Below are 17,037 nucleotides of genomic sequence, written 5' to 3' on the forward strand. Positions count from 1 at the left end.
AAGGCTTGCTTCTGTAAATTACCTCCTGTAGTCCCTGTGCTGGTAGAAATCAGGCATCAGGAGAATCTGCAGAGCATACTCCTGGAAAAGAGAATAAGATGATCTTGAAAAGTTAGAGCAAAGACAGTTGACACCAGTGAAGAGGTGAGATTTATATCTGTCCACAAGGTTTTCAGTTTACTATTTAGATCCTAAGGTCTGCCTTACTCTGTGCTCCTTTCCTTTGTGTTTGTCTACGCACATTCTTTTTGCCTGCCTTCTCTTTTGCAACCATGCTTGAATTTTTTTCTTCTTACAGCTTCTCCCTGTAACTGACCTGAACCACCCCCTCTTCACTTATGTGCAGGATAGCCCTGGAGTAGTTAGTGGAGAAAAAAGAAAATTACAGTGAAAAGACACTAATTGTCTCTTTCAGGTGTTCTTAAATACTGCTAGAAACATTTGCTGTCCTAGTTAAGTCTGAAAAGATCAACAGGAGCACAGTTCCTACCCACTTGTCTTTGGGAGAGCAAAGTCTGCACTGAGGATTGCATGAGGTGGGCCAGGAGCCCTGCACCTGTGGTTCTGCAAACAAATGTTGTGCACACAGTGCAACTTTCAGCCTGGCTTGCAGGAGGTGAAAGTCTCCAAAATAAATGCAAGTAGGAGGCCATGTAAAAGGGAGAGCCCTAGGTTTTCCTTTGGGAAAACTGTGGCAAAAGCCTGCGCACTGGGAGTTAGGAGATGGCTGAGAATCCATGGTGGACTGTGATGCTGTAAAGGGCCTTTCTTTGTGGAGACCTTTGAGCAGCACTTGCAGCTTCTTAAGAACAACATCAAGTGATCACAGGACTGAACACCATAAGAAATCAGCCTTTGCTGGTCTTGGTGTGCTGTCTTTTTTTTTTTTTTTTTTTTTTTTTTCAGTACCTTCTTGGAGACCTCATAGATACCAGAGTGGAGGGGGAAACTCGGCTGCTGGAAAGAGTAAAATGTTCCCAATAAAGACAAAGAGAGAAATTATGCATCATTTTAGGGAAAACATCAGAAACAGCTTTCAAATGGGTAGCAGCCTGAGTCTGGCTCAGCAACAGCAATCATGTAAACGGGGTTTATTGCAAAAATCCAGGCCTGATGATGAGTTAGCAAGGTGACGAACGAACAACCTTTTTCTCTGTAAATCAGTGCAGTCATCTTTTAAGTTCCAGTAACCATTTTGTCAAACTATTTCTGGAGCAATGTTAACTCATTGTCTTTCAGGTATTTTTCATAGGCAATTCTCTTCAGATTTTCCATGATTTTTAGTGTATGGATTACCAGGCCTGGCACAGTTACTGTGGTGTAGAGGCACTAAATTAGAATTGAGCTTTTGGTGCAAGCTCATGTGATGAGGAATTCAAATCCACTTTCCACCCCAAATGGCCAGTGATTACTTTGAAGCTTCTTCCTCTGCTGTTCATTCACTTTTAAAAGGGAAAAAAAAAAAAAAGAGGAAGAAACCCCAAGAGACCAGACGGGGTTTGGAAGAAATGCTGTGGGACAGGTGGCCAGTTTCTTTGCTGGCATTAATCAGCATAGCAGTCCTGCTGTCAGTGAGGCCTAAACTCTCCCACACAAGCAGGGAATGTATTCTGTTCTTTTCCAGTAGTTCTCCTGTTCTGTCCAGAAGCAATGTAAATCTTCCCTGAAGAGTGAAGAGCAAGTCCATCAGTCCTACAAATGGGATAAGATTTTCCTTCCCCCTTTTCTCTCTGCCTCTTGCTATTGCCATCTCTCCTCCTCACCTGTTTCTGTGCCATGTGCTGCACAAGACTATACCTTTCTCACTTCTTGTGTTGTCAGACTTCCCTGTCAGACTTCCCCAACAGTTGCTTTAAATAGCCTGTCAGAGGATTTGTTTGTGTATTAACAGGGAGATCCTACCATGGGGAGTCACCCTTCTCTCCCCGTTTCCCTCGCCGAGCCTCTTCTCTCTACCCTTTGCAGTGCCATCCTGTCCCGTCTCTCTCTGTTTGCAGTAGAGTTAATGTTTGCTGTCTCCACCTCCAGCTTAGCTCTTCCGATCACTTGTGCCATTCATCTCTCCAAAGGGAGGTGGGTGGGTGTGTAAACAGAAGCGTCCTGGCGGGTTTGTGGTTTTTTTTTTTTTTTTGGAAGTAATCCCATAAGCGGTTTCCAGCAAAGAGGGCCATTCAGTAAAGCAATGCAGGTACCTCGCAGATGTCTGTAATCTGAATTATCTGTCCTTCCCAGGCTACAGAAATTTTGTTTATTGTCCCCTCATCTTGGGGTGGCAGATGGATGTACTGCTTCCTTCTAACAGGGCTAAACGGAGAGACCTGTGTGCTGTCTAGCACCAGCAATGCTTTTGTGGTGCATCTGAGCAGACAGAGCGCTTGCCAGTTCTTCCTGTCAGTGAGCAAACTGCAGAAGTCACTGGCCCTGGAATGAAACAGTGGCTTTACAGAGACTTGGTTGGTTGCTTGGTTGGGGTTTTTTGGTTTTGTTTTTGTGAGATCCATGTGCCCAGTTTCTTAGGAAGAATGAGGATTTTACTTCAGTATACTTGTTTCCACAGACTCAGCAGCATGGCTGAGCAGCACTGGTGGTGTGGCGTGGATGTTTACCTGTGCATTTCTACACTTGAGCAGAGAGATGGAGAGGCAGGGGACTAAGGGCAGAGGGATACAGGGACTTCCAGTGCTCCAAGCAATCGTCCTGGGACCTGCAAGGAGTTCATTTGCTGGAGCCTGAGGGAAGCCCTTGCCCTTCATTTCCAGAGTGACCTGACTAATGAATGAAACCTAGAAAGAGCTATGCTTTTTTGGGGGGCTCAGAGATACATGTAGGAGTAGCGGAGCCCTTCAGATTTCTAACTGGGTGGGTGTCACATGGCTGATTTCTCATAGCTGTATTCTTCAGGCTGGTCTCTCCTTACTCCCCTCGCGCCTCCCCCAATACACTCTGTCCAGCAACTTTCCATTACAGGAAACATCTGCTGGGAGGCAGGGCTGAGCCTGGGTTACTGCAGGGCATTGGCCGACAGAATTACCCAGCTACAGCAACTTAAAGCATGTGCGAGTCATTTTGGTATCTTCCCCACCCGCTCCTTCCATGAGAAACGTTAACAAAGACTGAAGCTGCCTTTCAGAGCAGAGAGGGACTAGACGAGAGCCTGAGGCAGGCACTGAAGGAATAAGAATAACTGCTTTCCTGGTTTCAAAGGGGGGGGAAGCAGCTGAAGTCTCTGAGCTGTTTACTGTCCTGTTCAGTCCTGGAAACTGCGGCTAGATCTGTGAATTACAGCTGGTCCGGTGGGGTCCTGGCAGTCGGAGCTATTTCAATTGCTAGCTCTGGTAGTCCTGGGCATCAGCCTCGGTCAGGAGTTGCAGATGCCTTGCACAGACCTTCCTGGGACTTCTCAGGCTGTCGGCACTTTTGTAGTGCTTCTTTAAGGGATGCCCACAGCAAGGAGCTGGTGAGACTGGAGCAGAAGAGCACAAAGGCTGCCCGCCAGCACGCTTACCCTAATGAGCCACTTTTTCAAAGTCCACTGGAGGGCAAATCCTCTCTCAGATCTACAGAGGCCGCTAGGGCAGACGACCTGAATGTGAGCAGGAAAGTAGGGGAAGGCACGTAAACTCCTGCCAAGCTGCTGTATCTCTTTCGACTTTGAATCTAAACAAGAAGCGGTGACAGCAGGAACAGGAAAAGCAGAGTTTGAGAACACGGGGAGCTGTGCAAGTGCTGAGGGAACGCTATGGATTCCTTGCTGGAATGTGGGGCTCTCTGGGATCTTGCGCTGGATCAAGAACTGCCATGTCTGCTGTGGGACCTGGAGGGGCTTGTCGACTTATTGCAAGAACATGTCAGCTGTGGATCAGATGAAATTCCAGCTGTGAGTGTCTCTAAACTGAACTGTTTGTCACTCTTAACAGAAGTTCTGGTGCTAAGCAGAAGCATCTGTTGTAGTACAGGTTTTATACAGGTCAGAACATCCCTTGCTGCGGGGAAGGGAAGGGAGCATTCCTCCACATGGAAACTGTACTGCTAAGTTGGTTTGCTGTAATGCATTGAACCCAAAGCTGGTTATAATCTCTGTTCCCCCTTCCTTTCCCACCCTGTCTGCTTGTCCCAGGAAATCTTGGGCTTGGGCTCTTGCTGGAGCCCATCTCTGACCAAGATCTTTTCCAGATGTTCAGGCTAGAAGTTTGGTAAGTAAAATTCATATTTCTGTCATCTGCTGGTTAGCAGATTTTATTCAGCAGTAAGATGCTTTCCTTTGGGCCTACAGGACTGGAGCAAATATCTGAAGTGCTGAGTTGATGTTAAAAGATACTGTTTCTAGTTCGTTGAATTGGTGTGAGGAAGAGGGAATGCTTTTGGGGGGTGGGCGGTTGTCCATTTCCTTCTCCCATTTGACAGCATTTGACAATTTTGTAAGGCTAATGCTAAATAAACTTCATATTCCTCCCACCCCTGAGACCCCACCAACACCATTCTCAAACAGAAGCTACCTTCTATAATCACTTTGATTTTTGGGGCCCTTGCTGGGAGGTTCTGAGGTGTGCCCACTGTTCTGCTTTGGGAGATTTGTATTGCGCAGCTGGAAGAGATAGGAGAGGAATGTTGAGAGGAAATGGAGATAGGGAGGGAAGAGGTTGTACACCAGGTTGCTTTGCCTTCCCTACATTTGTGGGAGAAAGAACCTGATAGATTAGGTGGGAGATACGGGCCTTTTGAATTTGCACCTGCCTCTATTTCGGTCAGCTCTGCCTTCAGAAGATGGTCTGGCTATTATGAGCAGCTGTCAGCATGGGCATGGTGTGTAGGAGGTGGTCTAACGTGGAAAGAGTCACGCTGTAATTTAGTAAACATGAGAGAAGCCAGCTCCTGGCCTCCCCCCAGCCAACAGCGCCGTTTTCTCTGAGGCCTTCCATGAGGCCAAGTGTCTGCAGAATAAGCGCAAAACATGGTTGAGTCCCTGCAAGAGCCTCTTCTGAGCCGCACAAAAGTGTTCTGACTATACCAGTGGGTAGTTGTGTGTTCACTGACTGCCAGGTGGAGCACTTGATGGGGAGAGGAACGGGGATGACTGCATTATTCCTGAGCTCTTGACAGTGATTGTTCAAGTTCCTCTGTCAGGGCTGCAGCTGTACTAAAGTGCCTATTTTCTGGAGTTGCTGCACTGTTCCAGGGAGAGCTGGGGATTGGCGGCTAACTGATGCATTGCACACAGAGCATGTGTCATACCTTGTACAGTCTAGGATCGCAGGAAGAGAGATTTCTCCTGCAGCCACAGCTTCCGTGCAATTCCATGTTGCTACTTAGCACATATGGGTATAGCCCTTCTACTCTGCACTTCCTCTTCCAAGTCAGGTTCTCCTCTTCTTCTCACCTAATGCACTAAATCCCAAATCCTCCCGTCTGTGTGTCTGCTGTGATGGGAGCCCCTAGCCTCATGCTTTGTAAGTGCATCTGATCCCCCTTCTCCTTACCAAGGTGTTCGTTTTCCCACTCCATTTATCTGTACTCATGCCTGCCCCTCTCTTTAACAGGCACTCTGTTATTTGCAGGTATTGAGTCCAACGTACAAACAACGGAATGAAGATTTCAGGAAACTCTTCAAACAGCTTCCTGACACGGAGCGCCTCATTGTAGGTAAGGTCAGCCCCTTGGTGCAGTGCTCTGTTGCGCTGGCCCATGGTTTGGGGAGGAAGTCCAGCACATGTGGATGCAGCTTTTTCTTCTTCAAAGAGATTGCCACCAAGGAACAAGCCCATTGTGTCTTTCTTGTGCACAGACGGAACCCCTCCTCACGATTTCTAATGGGTTTCATTCATTTTGCTTCAGGGAGAGCAACGTTGATTTATATCAGCTACGGCTCTGTTCCCTCATGATTTGAGGAGCATGTTTTCCTCCACAGTGCTCCCCCAAACCTGACAGTGTGTTAGCGTTTGAGCTCTTTCCTCATTTGGCCAGGGTTGCATGTCTCAACGTGCATACCACTGAGCTTCCCTTTTTTTTTAACATCCCTGATGCTTCCTACTCACACATGACTGCCCTTCCCATATGCATTTAGGCTTTGGCCTTGCAGCTGATTAGCGACTGCCTAGTGCATTGCATCTGTTCTTTTATCTTATGTAACTGGTGATCTCATACCATGTCTCATGCTGTTGAAAGATGCACATCCTAATAGAGGATTAGAAATTGTTTAGGATGCTTAAACTGGGAGAGAAATGAACAATGGCACTAGAAGGCAAAAAGGAGAAGGCAGATTAAAATCTGGAAATAGTACATAGGATGCTACAGAGTGATCAGCTAATAAGGCAAGATCATCAGTCAGTAAGAGAGATTGTCTGTGACGTGCCCTTGGGAGGAATCATAGCCTAGGCGACAGAGCAGTAGCTGTGGCTCAGTTCCTTCTGGCTCTGCCTTTGACTTTCTGCAGGATTGTGTAGAGTAGCTTCTTCTCTTGATGCTGCTGCTGCTTATCCTCACCTTTAGGCTGTCCTGTCTTCTGGTTTTGGTGCTCCTAAATTATCACCTGTTGTCCACCCACAGATTACTCATGTGCGCTACAAAGAGACATTCTCCTGCAGGGCCGCCTCTACCTCTCTGAAAACTGGATCTGCTTTTACAGCAACATCTTCCGTTGGGAGACACTGGTAAGGCTGTCAGACTGCCGCATGGAGCATGCGTTTTATGCCAGCATATTTGCTGGCATTGCTTTAAAAGCACTCTTTCCGTTGTCTGATGTTTCTCATCAGTGTCTCTCTTTACCTGTGTTCTTTTTCTGCCTTCCCCTTTCTGCATGGCTCTGACTGTAGCTGACAGTTCGCTTGAAGGATATCTGCTCGATGACCAAGGAAAAAACAGCACGGCTCATTCCTAATGCCATCCAAGTTTGCACTGACACTGAAAAGGTACATCCTTGAGACCTCCACCTCTGGGGCCGCCCCTTATGGCTGTCAGGCGCAGCGGAATATAAGTGTGTTGCGTGATTTTTCCAAACTGCTTGTGCTACCTGGGGCCTGGGAGGGAGCACCAAGGGAAAGGGCTGGGTGCAGAGCTTTTGCAGACCTTGGGCTGAATCTGGAACACGTGTAGCTCATATGTGGGGCGTGCGGCCAGGTAGAAGATCCGGGTTATATAGTAGCACATCTCTAACAGAACTGTTTCTGTGCTCAGACTCACTCCATTGGGTGAGAGGCACTCAGCCTCTTTGTGAGGCCTCCGTCAGCTTCAGTCTGTGCCCGAGAACTGAGCAGCTGTGCTGTATGGCTTGCTCAGTCCTTCTGTGAACTGTAGCTGGAAAGCAATCCAAACAGGCTTGTCTCTTCTTCCCTTTTTTGGGCCTTTTCTGACTGATTTTTCTCTCTATCTCTTCCCATTCAGCACTTTTTTACTTCCTTTGGGGCTCGAGACAGGACGTACATGATGATGTTCAGACTGTGGCAGAATGCTCTTCTTGACAAGGTATAGAGACCAGCACCTCAGTGTTGGGGCGGGATGAAAGGGAGGTGATGAATATATGCAGAAGCATAGTACCTGTGACTAATGTATGTGCATAAAAAGACGTAGGGACAGTAAGCACATGGGTTTAGGCAGAGCACGTACATAACAGCAGGTGCCATTCGCTCTTTTTGCATGGAATTGTGTCTATGTACAGACATGTCTTGCACACACAGTAGATACCACTTTGCCTCTGCTGAGGTGTGGAAGCATGTGTCTCAGGGAGTTTTTTTGAGGTCCGTAATTCAAGTGAAACAGCCGAGAAGAAAGCAGTTCAAAATGCAACAGAAATAGCTCACCGCACAGGCAAAGCTCTTAGTAAGTCTGTGCTTCAGAAGTGTAAAGTTGAAGATAGGACAGAAAAAGAGCATGTGTTCAGGGCATCCCAAAACCAAATGAGAGCAATGGTAGGGGGTGTACTGGGTAAGGGCTCAGTGGGTTGGATTTTAAAATAAAGCAGGGATGTGCACCTGCTGTGCCAGAGGCCCCATATATCCTATATTTGATCTGAGTATCTGTTCCACAGTCCATTGAGTATTTCTGGCCTCACTGCGGGAGTAAGACTCATGAACTGGTGTTACAGTGCTACCAGCATTTCGAGATGTTCTGGCTTGAGGTCATACCGTACTGGAAGGCTTAAGTAATCAAGCACTCGGAATACCCTGTCCTGAAAATTGGGGTAGTATTTAGTATGCAAAAGGATCGCTTTGCATTGGGCAGCTTGTGCTACTACCATATGCTGTAATTCGATCGGCCTTTTGAAGTTCCTAACAAAATTCAGTGCCCTTGGTTTCAAGGTCAAAGCAAACGGGAACTGAGATATGGAGTGATAAAGACAGGAGACATTTCCAGAGCTCTTTTTCCAAATGTAGGATCCATGCCTGGCAGGAGAGAGGGAGAAAGAACCTAGTCCGTTTTTCCTGATAAGACATGTCAATTAGAGTGCATATGTGGGAAGAAGGTGAAACAGAATTAGACATTTTTCTGGATAAAAGTTTCTTGTTAGAGGTTTTTTTCCCATGCTTTTGATTGCTACTTTTGGGAGCTAGATTAAAAATTTCCTGCCTTATCCCTTACAGTAGCTATGGGAAGAAGTTCAAGTCAGCAACTCAGAAAAAGTTCACTAGATTTGTTTTCCCTCATTACCAAGAAATCTTTGTCATTGGTCATAAATTTCTCATGGGTAAAAATCCATCCCTTGTCGTCCCTGTACCACATATTTCAATCACGAGTTCTCCTGCCCCATTTCTTAAGAACCTCAGAATGCAGTCATATGGGGATCAACTGACCTGCATCCCTAAAAAGCTGGGCTTTTGTGAACAGTCCCGATAATTCATTTTCTCTTTTTAACTGGAAGTACATAGAAGCTTTTCATAATAGTATCTGGTGAGACAAACTCTTTTTGATTTTAAACTGCAACAGGAAATGTTTTTCTTTGTTGCTGTTTTAGATCGTTCTCCCTGCAGCTGTAAGTCTTTAGACAGCTTTAATTTAAACAAACTCAGAGGGGACAGAACCTCATAAGGTGTTGGGGTTTGGTATAGTAGGAGACATTAAATGAAAGGCACAGCAGAAGAGGCGGGGAAAACACATGTGGAGAGAAATGCAAGTTTACTGCTTACATTATTACATGCACAACACTGTAGTAGTGGAAAATCTCATTTCGTGTGCTGCTCTGGTGTAGCCTCACGTTGGCTTTCTGATAGTCTTAAGTAACGTGAGATTCTGGCATGGAAAAATAACAAAGTCCGATTTTAGGGCAGAACTTGGGCTGATGGTAAAGGCTTACCTGGTGAAAAGGCCTCTTATTGCTTGATGGGAACAATCTCTAAGCCAGCTTGGCCTAACAATATAAGGATACATATGGCCGCAGCCCTTAGCCAGCACGGAGCTGGGCCAGCCTGCCAGGAACACACAATCCACCTTGTAGCATCACTGGAATTCAGAAGAGGTGAGCCCGTCAGAAGGCTCTCGCCTCCCATCAGGGGCTGTGTCAGACAGGGGCTGTGTCAGGATCTCTCACTTCTCCTTTCAGGGTGAGGAATGCAATACTCCTGACAATGGTAGTTCTGAAAATTCATTATATTTGAGTATTCTCAGGTGAAAACGTATGCTGTTCTCTGTTCCCTCTTTTAGCCTCTCTGTCCAAAGGAGCTCTGGCACTTTGTCCACCAGTGTTACGGCAACGAGCTGGGTCTGACCAGTGATGATGAAGACTATGTGCCTCCTGATGATGACTTCAACACAATGGGGTGAGTGAGGAGGAGTAAAATCTGCCTGCGATGAAGAAAAGATGGCCTCAGGAGAGCAGGGTTCCCGATACATTGCATACCTCAAACTGTTGTTTGAGTGAACCCTAGTGAGAGATTCTGGGTTCTGGCCAGTTGTTTGTCCTTAAATGTGTAATGTCTAAAAAGCTGAAAGCGCACCATTTCCTCATGGAAGTCAGTAGGGACTGAAATGCCTGCCTCTCTACTTGGTGAGCTAGATGAGCAATTCTGTAAATGCCAAAGCATCCCAGTGACAAGGCCAGTCAGCGTGTTACATGATCAGAAAGCGCTGATGCTTGTCAGTCTGTGTATAAACGCTTGAAAAGTTTGGGCTTGATCTTCCCTGCACTGAGCCATTTCTGCTTCTGGCCAGACTGGAAACTTCATAGAAGTATTCTTACTTGCTCTGTGTGTCCAGTTGTAGCTGTACTGAGAGGGGTAAACATAAAAACCTGTGTTCTCTGTGGCGTCTCAGCTACTGTGAAGAAATCCCCGTGGAAGAGAATGAAGTCAACGACAGCTCCTCAAAAAGCAGCATGGAGGCCAAGCCAGAAGCTAGCCCTCAGCTGCCAAAGAAATCTGTCACTGCTAGCACATTGACATCTACGGGAAGCAGTGAAGCGCCAGCCTCGGTAAGTGTTTTTCCTCCGTTGTGGTGGGAGCAGTAATCCTTTTCTCTGGGATCCAGCTGGAGGTCCTTGAATGTACGAGGTAACTGTTTACCCTGCAGCTCCTCTTCCACTGCAGCTGACCACAGTCCTCAAGTCAGTGATATCTGTGAGCGTGGCATTTGGCCAAGAAAGAGTGAGCAAAGCGTGCCTGTCCTAAAAGCCAGTAAACTGGGACTCTCAGCAGCAAGGGCGTTTTCCTTTCTATACTTTCAGATGAAAAGAAATGGAGTGTTGGAGATAAAAGGGTTATAATTTCTTCTCTGCCTTCAGTTATTCTCTAGGAAACTGTGTGTGCCCTCACAGTATTACAGCAGAGCAGACCTTGTTTAGCTATAACCTCAGATTTTCCTAGCTGTGTAGGGCTTGTCTGGGGGCAAGACCAGTATCGTTTGTGTGCTTGTCTGAACAAACAAAAAGCCTTGTGTATGTCCCAGGCTTGAACTGTATGTGGTTCTTTGAGAGGAGGTGATCTAATATGTCCACGTGTTTTACAAACACCATATGGTAACCTTCCTCCTCTCTATATTATTTAATTTCCAGACATGTTGAGGCCGAGTGTTCAAAGGTATGAAAATTGGCCCACAGATGAAAAGTTTTCAGAAATAACCCCCAATTTCCAGGTGCTGATCTTGCCCTCATTATGCTCTCTTCTTGTTGCAGTTTGATGGAGTGCTACCAGAAGAAGAGGAGGCAGTGGTGGAAAGTCCTGTGGAAAAAGACCTCGGCATTGCAAATATCATGGGAGAGAAGATAGAGATCATTGGGCCTGTGAACTCCCCTTCCCTAGACTTCAATGACAACGAAGACATTCCCACTGAGCTCAGTGACTCGTCAGAGACCCATGATGAAGGTATCTGGGGAAGGGCCGTTCCATCGGTGTTGCTTTCAGCCTTCCCCCATCCTTTCCAGTGAGGGACTTCCTCCCCCTTCCTTTCCAGTGAGGGAATTCCTTTTCTGGACCCGAAGAGTTCAAAAGATGCAAAGAATTCCCATCCTGGGCCACAGAAGGTGAATGTGTGGGGTATTTGGAAGGGTGTCCCTAAAATAACCCATGTAGTTAATTACCCCTTCTGATGTACCAACTGTTGTCCTGGGATCAGTGGAGGAAAAGGGTTTAGAAGCACATTCTTTGGGTTCCTTCTTCACAAAGTAAAATACTAAGGTACTGTGAAAGCCCAGCCTCTGATATTGGCATGGAAGATCATGGCTGGGGCTTGTGGGCCTGTTTCCCTACAGGGGAAGTCCAAGCCTTTTATGAGGATCTGAATGGCCGTCAGTATGTGAATGAAGTGTTCAACTTCAGCGTGGACAAACTGTACGACTTGCTTTTCACGGACTCCCAGTTCCAGAGAGACTTCATGGAGCAGCGCCGGTTCTCTGGTAAGCTGCTGATGGCAAAACCCAGTCACTGACGGAGGCTGCGTTCCTTGCGAGGTGCAGAGGCCTGTAGAGAAGGAAGGTCTTGGCACATGCCTCGGAGGTGTAACTTTGCCTGATGGTAGAGGGATTGGGTAATATTGTGAGCAGATCTTGCGATGGCTGTAGTCTGTACTGACAGTAATCAAAAGCAGGTAGAGCCAGCCTTGTTTGGCTATCTAGTTTTATTTTCTAAGAGCTGGATCTAAGTTTATGGAAGAAGCAGACCTTTATTTTTTAACTTCAGCTAAGGCCTGATCCTGTGTTCAAGGCTTAACAGTGTGAAGAAAAAGCTCTTCTAGCTCCACACCAGGCACTGGCGCGGACTGTGCAGTTGACGATGCAAAGAGAGTGTCCCTTGGCATGCTATAGTCCTCCTTTCCCTGTAACTGTAGGTTTGCTGAAGGAGATATGTCCCCAGCCTCTCCCCCTTTCCCTGCACTTGAAAGAGGGGAAAGCATTCCCATTTAGTACAGGAGACCGACCTTTCACACTCAGTTGAGCTCTAGTACTTCTGCAGCCAAGCAGGAAGGAAATACTGTCCTGAGCTTGGTTATATGGTTATGCCTTTCCCTAGGGAACTGACCCAAGATCCCTTTCCAGTTACTTGAATGGAATATTGTTTTGTCCTCTCAGATATTATCTTTCATCCCTGGAAGAAGGAAGAAAATGGCAATCAGACCAGAGTGATCTTGTATACCATTACCCTCACCAACCCTCTGGCCCCCAAAACTGCCACTGTCACTGAGACGCAGGTATGTGAAAGAGGAGCAGGGGTGTAATGCTTTGTAGAAACAGATCTGTGATTTATTTTGTCTTGGGCATGCTGCTCTGCATGTTCTCGTGCTCCCTATCCGTTTTCCTTTACACATTTTTCTTGTATTAACTTGCTACCCAGTATCACTGCGTATGTGAATAGCTGATCTTACGCTCGCGCTGGATTGCGTTGCAAGGAAAGGACCGTAAATTTTCCAGCAAAAGCAGATGAGCTTGTAAACCAGCCAGCACATTCCAACAACTGTGTGTGTCACCCATACTGGTGTTTTTTGAGCTGCAGTCAGTCCAGCAGATGTTATTCATGAGCAGGGCACAAGGAAGTCAGATACTGACTGACTGGCCAGTCCTTCTCGCAGCTCTACATAGAGTTGTCCAGGCTTTCTTTTTTATTACTGGTGAGGACAATTAGATGACCTGTTTAAAAAGGTAAAAAAGGGGAGCATCTGCAATGCGCTGGGAAGAGCCAGCCTAGCTGTATCTAGTAGGGGCTGCAGCTAGAGAGGGAGGAAGAGCCTCCTCCTGTGTCCAGAGATAGGTCCAAGTGGCCAAAGGTAAATACTGAGAGCTAGCTTGAGGAAATACTAAGAGGGAGCCAAGAAAAGATGGGGTGTCTGAGCGTTACATTTCAGGGAGAGGAGAATCCCAGTGGCAAGGTGTACCTTGTAAGGATGGGATGAAGCGTGCTGTTCAGAAGCAAAGACTGTGTGCAGGGAAGATAAAAGAAAAGGGAAGAGCAAAGTGATGGGCAAAGGGAACAGTATGCTTTCAGGCAAGCAGGGACGTGGCCTATTTTATTCTGAGTTTGGGGCCAACCACCAAGGTGCACTTTGCTGTGTTCTCGCTGCAGAGGTAAGTGGAAATAGTCTGTAAGAAAAGCCATACTTTTGCATATGGATCTGCAGTTAACTGTGTCTGTCCCCTTTGTGAGGTTTGTTCTGGGGCAAAGAAAGAAGCAGGTCAGAAGCGCTTAGAAGAAGTAATTGACATGTTCTTACGGTGTTTAGAATCGCAGAATAATTGACGCTAGAAAGGACCTCTGCTCAAAGCAGGGCCACCTCTGATTTTAGATCAGGTTGCTCCCTGACAAGCCAGACATCAGTTTAATGAGAAGAGGTAATGCTTGCAAAGGTCCCAAAGAACCGGTCCTCACGTGGCAGAGTACATAACTACATCTCTAATACAAAATGCTGGAGGTTGAGCTGCTGGAACTGAATGCACCTTTTGAAATATGCCCTTGGGAAACATCTGAGTGAAACACTTGGTTTCCTCGAGCATGCCTTCCCTTAAAGGTGAGCTGTTCATGGAAAAATTGCAGGGATGGGGCTCGGGCATGGGTGTGGTCTCCTATTTGTGGTAGAGCTGTTTTTGTAAAGTGCTAGTGAGGGTGCCGATCTGTCAAAGCTGTGTCCTAACCAGACTAATAGTTGCCTTGCATGCTGTCTTTTATGCAGACAATGTACAAAGCCAGCCAAGAAAGCGAGTGCTATGTCATAGATGCAGAGGTGCTAACTCACGACGTCCCCTACCATGATTATTTCTACACCATTAACCGCTACACGTTGACTCGTGTTGCCAGAAACAAAAGCCGACTCAGGTACACTTCTTGTGGGATAAAGAGCTTTACTGACGACCAAAAGTCACCTTTGGGTGGGAGTTCTGCTGCTTGGTGTGTTAGAAGGGGTTGGGGAGAACTGAGCCGTATTTCTTTATCCTGTTGCCAGAACACTCCTGTGTACGAAGAGTTACCGTAGGGACAGCTGCCTGCTGTGGCGACATCGAGCAAACCATAGACCCGATGCAGAGGAGTTACAGCTGGGTCAGGGAGCGGATTTACAGACTTTTCTTGCCCCCTTCTTGGGAGCAGTGGTTTGCAGGGCCAGTTGTCACACACAATCAACTACATGCGATAAGCAGCAGGACATACTTCCAGAGACTGTGCCTCTGAGACAGGCTGGGGGGGGACAAGCAGAGGAATTTGGTACCAGGCAAAGCTATAGGCTTTTGTGTTTGACTTCAGTAAGTCTGCCTGCCACGTGTCCAAAGGTCTCGGGAGTCCCCTCTCGGGGGGAGGCTCTCTTGAGGCCTTCCTGCCGCTGCCTTTGGAAGGACTTTTCATGCAATGCTTCTCCTCGAGAAACACGAAGGGCTGAGAGCATTCCAGAAATAACAGTGTGCATGATTATTTCTCATGTTTACATTGACAAAGGATAGTGTATTGACATCGCCTCCAGGAAGCAAAACTGGGAGAATGACTTTCCTTTCTTCACCCAGGGTTTCCACAGAGTTACGTTACAGGAAACAGCCTTGGGGGCTGGTGAAATCCTTCATTGAGAAGAATTTTTGGAGCGGCCTAGAAGATTATTTCCGTCATTTGGGTAAGAGTGGCAATGACTGGAGCTGCAGTAATGACCCACGAACAGTGGCACCTCCCATAGTTTATGCATGCCTCCCTGCAAGCGGGCAGCATGATGGTGTGATACTTGCTGCCAGCCTACTGGGGGCCAGACCTCAGAGTGGCTTATACAGCGTTGGTAGCACTTGCTGGAATTAATCAGCAAGTGCTGTTAATTCCAAGTTTGATTAATCAGAATTAATCAAATCCTGCCGTCTGGCAGGAATGCAGGCACTTTGGGCTCAGGGTTTGGCAAAAGGTGTAAGGGATGTGTAGTGTGTCCTCTAGTGTGGGCCTCTTAGAGCCTGCCAACTTCTGTGGCCCAGCAGCTGTGCCATTAGAGGGCTTAAATCTGTATCTCTGCAAGGCCAGTGCCACTTCTATCAAACGCTTTCCCTTGCTGTCTCTGCAGAGAGCGAACTGACCAAAACCGAGAGCACATACCTGGCTGAGGTCCACAGACAATCCCCCAAAGAGAAAGTGAGCAAGCAATCGACTGTGCGCCGTAGGAAACGGGCCCATGCCCATCTGCGGGTGCCACACTTGGAGGAGGTGCTGAGTCCCGTCACCACCCCCACGGATGAGGAGGTTGCACATCGAATCAAGCATGTGGCAGGTAAGGAACAGCAGGCTCCTCACACTTGGGGATGGAGAGATGGGTGCCTCTGGAGAAAAACTGGAGCTTTGCTCACAGAGGGTTAAGGGGAAGAGGGTGTCAGGGAGGATGCGTTACGATTGTCTGAGTGAGATGGAGGGGTGGGTAGAGGGAAGAGGGTTGCCCTCCCCATCGGACAGCATTTCCTAGCCTAAACACATCTGTCTTCTCAGGTTCCACTCAGACACGGCACATCCCTGAGGAAAGCCCCAGCGGCTTCCACCTGCAGAGTGTCTCCAAGCTGCTCCTTGTCATCAGTTTTGTGTAAGTGATTTTTTTTGGTTTCCTTCACGGTCAGCCTTTAAACAACTTTTGTCCTTACGTGTTTCTGGTGTTCTGTGCTCCCCTGTGCCGGTTTTTCCTCTCTTGTATTCCTCTCTGGTCCCAAACTTTGCGCAGCACAGAGGCGAGAGAAGCCACGTGAGGGCAGAAAAGAATTCATTAACACTTCCCCCAGATGCCCCATCAGCTGTTTTGTCTGGCTAGATCCTAGCTTTTGCCAGTACTTAGCTGGCCACTGATCTGGCTGTGTAGGTTCTGGATCTTATTTTATCCAAGTCTCTCCCTTCCCCTCAGTTTTGACCTTTTTTTAACCAAACACGGGCTGCACAGACCTGTGTGTTTCTGGGAGTCCTAAACGCAAGTCAGCTATACTGTCTGGGACACAAGCAACGTTGATAGTGGCAAGCAAGGCGAGGGGCAGTTGTGCAAAGAGAGGGGAGTCAGAAGAAATCCAACAAATAGAAAGAGTCTTTTTTATTTCAGGGACTCAGTTTGGAGATTTTCAATGACATCTAGAAACTGTGAGGACTTTTTAATTTAAAATAAGTCATTTAATGTAGTCTGCCGACAAACTAGCTGTTATCATGAAAAATGTCCATGAAAGCTCTCTGGGAGCTACTGTGCTATCACAACAGGACTCGGTGTGTGTGAGGAGTCTGTCTGTTACTTCTTTCCTCCGGTCTGGCAAACACTATTTGGGTCTGGTCCTGGGCAGCGATTTTGACGAGAGATACCATCTCAGAAAGAAGCTGGACCATTTAGAGATGATTTCTGCAAAATTGAGGGTAGAAACACACAAAGCAAGAGAGATTGGCATGATTCCACTAGTTCAGCAGCAAGAACTACATGTGGTTTGGGTCCCTTTTCTGCCACCACCTTTCACAGTTGCTAGTCTTGGACTGGGCTGGATGTGCACTGGGTATGGGCCCCTTGTATCCCTGTGGCTTTATGCCTAAACCCTGGCCTATTTACTGTTTCTCTGCCTCTTGGGCTGAGAATGTGTAGCTTTCGTGGCTTAGTGCTGCAGCGGTTGCTGGGCAGGTGCTGTGAAACGGTACAGTCTAAAGGAGCAGTCCAGAT

General features: G+C 47.2%; 1 protein-coding gene across 9 annotated transcripts in view; it reads left to right on the forward strand.

The window, feature by feature from the left end:
- The window catches only part of GRAMD1B (GRAM domain containing 1B), a 143,482-nt gene that overhangs the window by 114,227 nt on the left and 12,218 nt on the right, over positions 1-17,037 (forward strand). For all 9 annotated transcript variants that reach the window (XR_012778430.1, XR_012778429.1, XM_075521383.1 and 6 more), the window contains 13 exons: positions 5,556-5,640; positions 6,544-6,647; positions 6,810-6,905; positions 7,378-7,458; positions 9,631-9,746; positions 10,240-10,396; positions 11,096-11,285; positions 11,672-11,815; positions 12,488-12,606; positions 14,080-14,222; positions 14,900-15,003; positions 15,433-15,636; positions 15,849-15,939. Coding sequence is in view for 7 of the 9 variants with exons in the window: in XM_075521383.1 (XP_075377498.1) it covers positions 5,556-5,640; positions 6,544-6,647; positions 6,810-6,905; positions 7,378-7,458; positions 9,631-9,746; positions 10,240-10,396; positions 11,096-11,285; positions 11,672-11,815; positions 12,488-12,606; positions 14,080-14,222; positions 14,900-15,003; positions 15,433-15,636; positions 15,849-15,939 (1,634 nt within the window). In the remaining 2 variants the exon portion in view is untranslated. The remainder of the gene's footprint in view (positions 1-5,555; positions 5,641-6,543; positions 6,648-6,809; positions 6,906-7,377; positions 7,459-9,630; positions 9,747-10,239; positions 10,397-11,095; positions 11,286-11,671; positions 11,816-12,487; positions 12,607-14,079; positions 14,223-14,899; positions 15,004-15,432; positions 15,637-15,848; positions 15,940-17,037) is intronic.

Source organism: Mycteria americana, chromosome 19, assembly GCF_035582795.1.
Source record: "Mycteria americana isolate JAX WOST 10 ecotype Jacksonville Zoo and Gardens chromosome 19, USCA_MyAme_1.0, whole genome shotgun sequence".
In the NCBI taxonomy this organism is placed as follows: Eukaryota; Metazoa; Chordata; class Aves; order Ciconiiformes; family Ciconiidae; genus Mycteria; species Mycteria americana.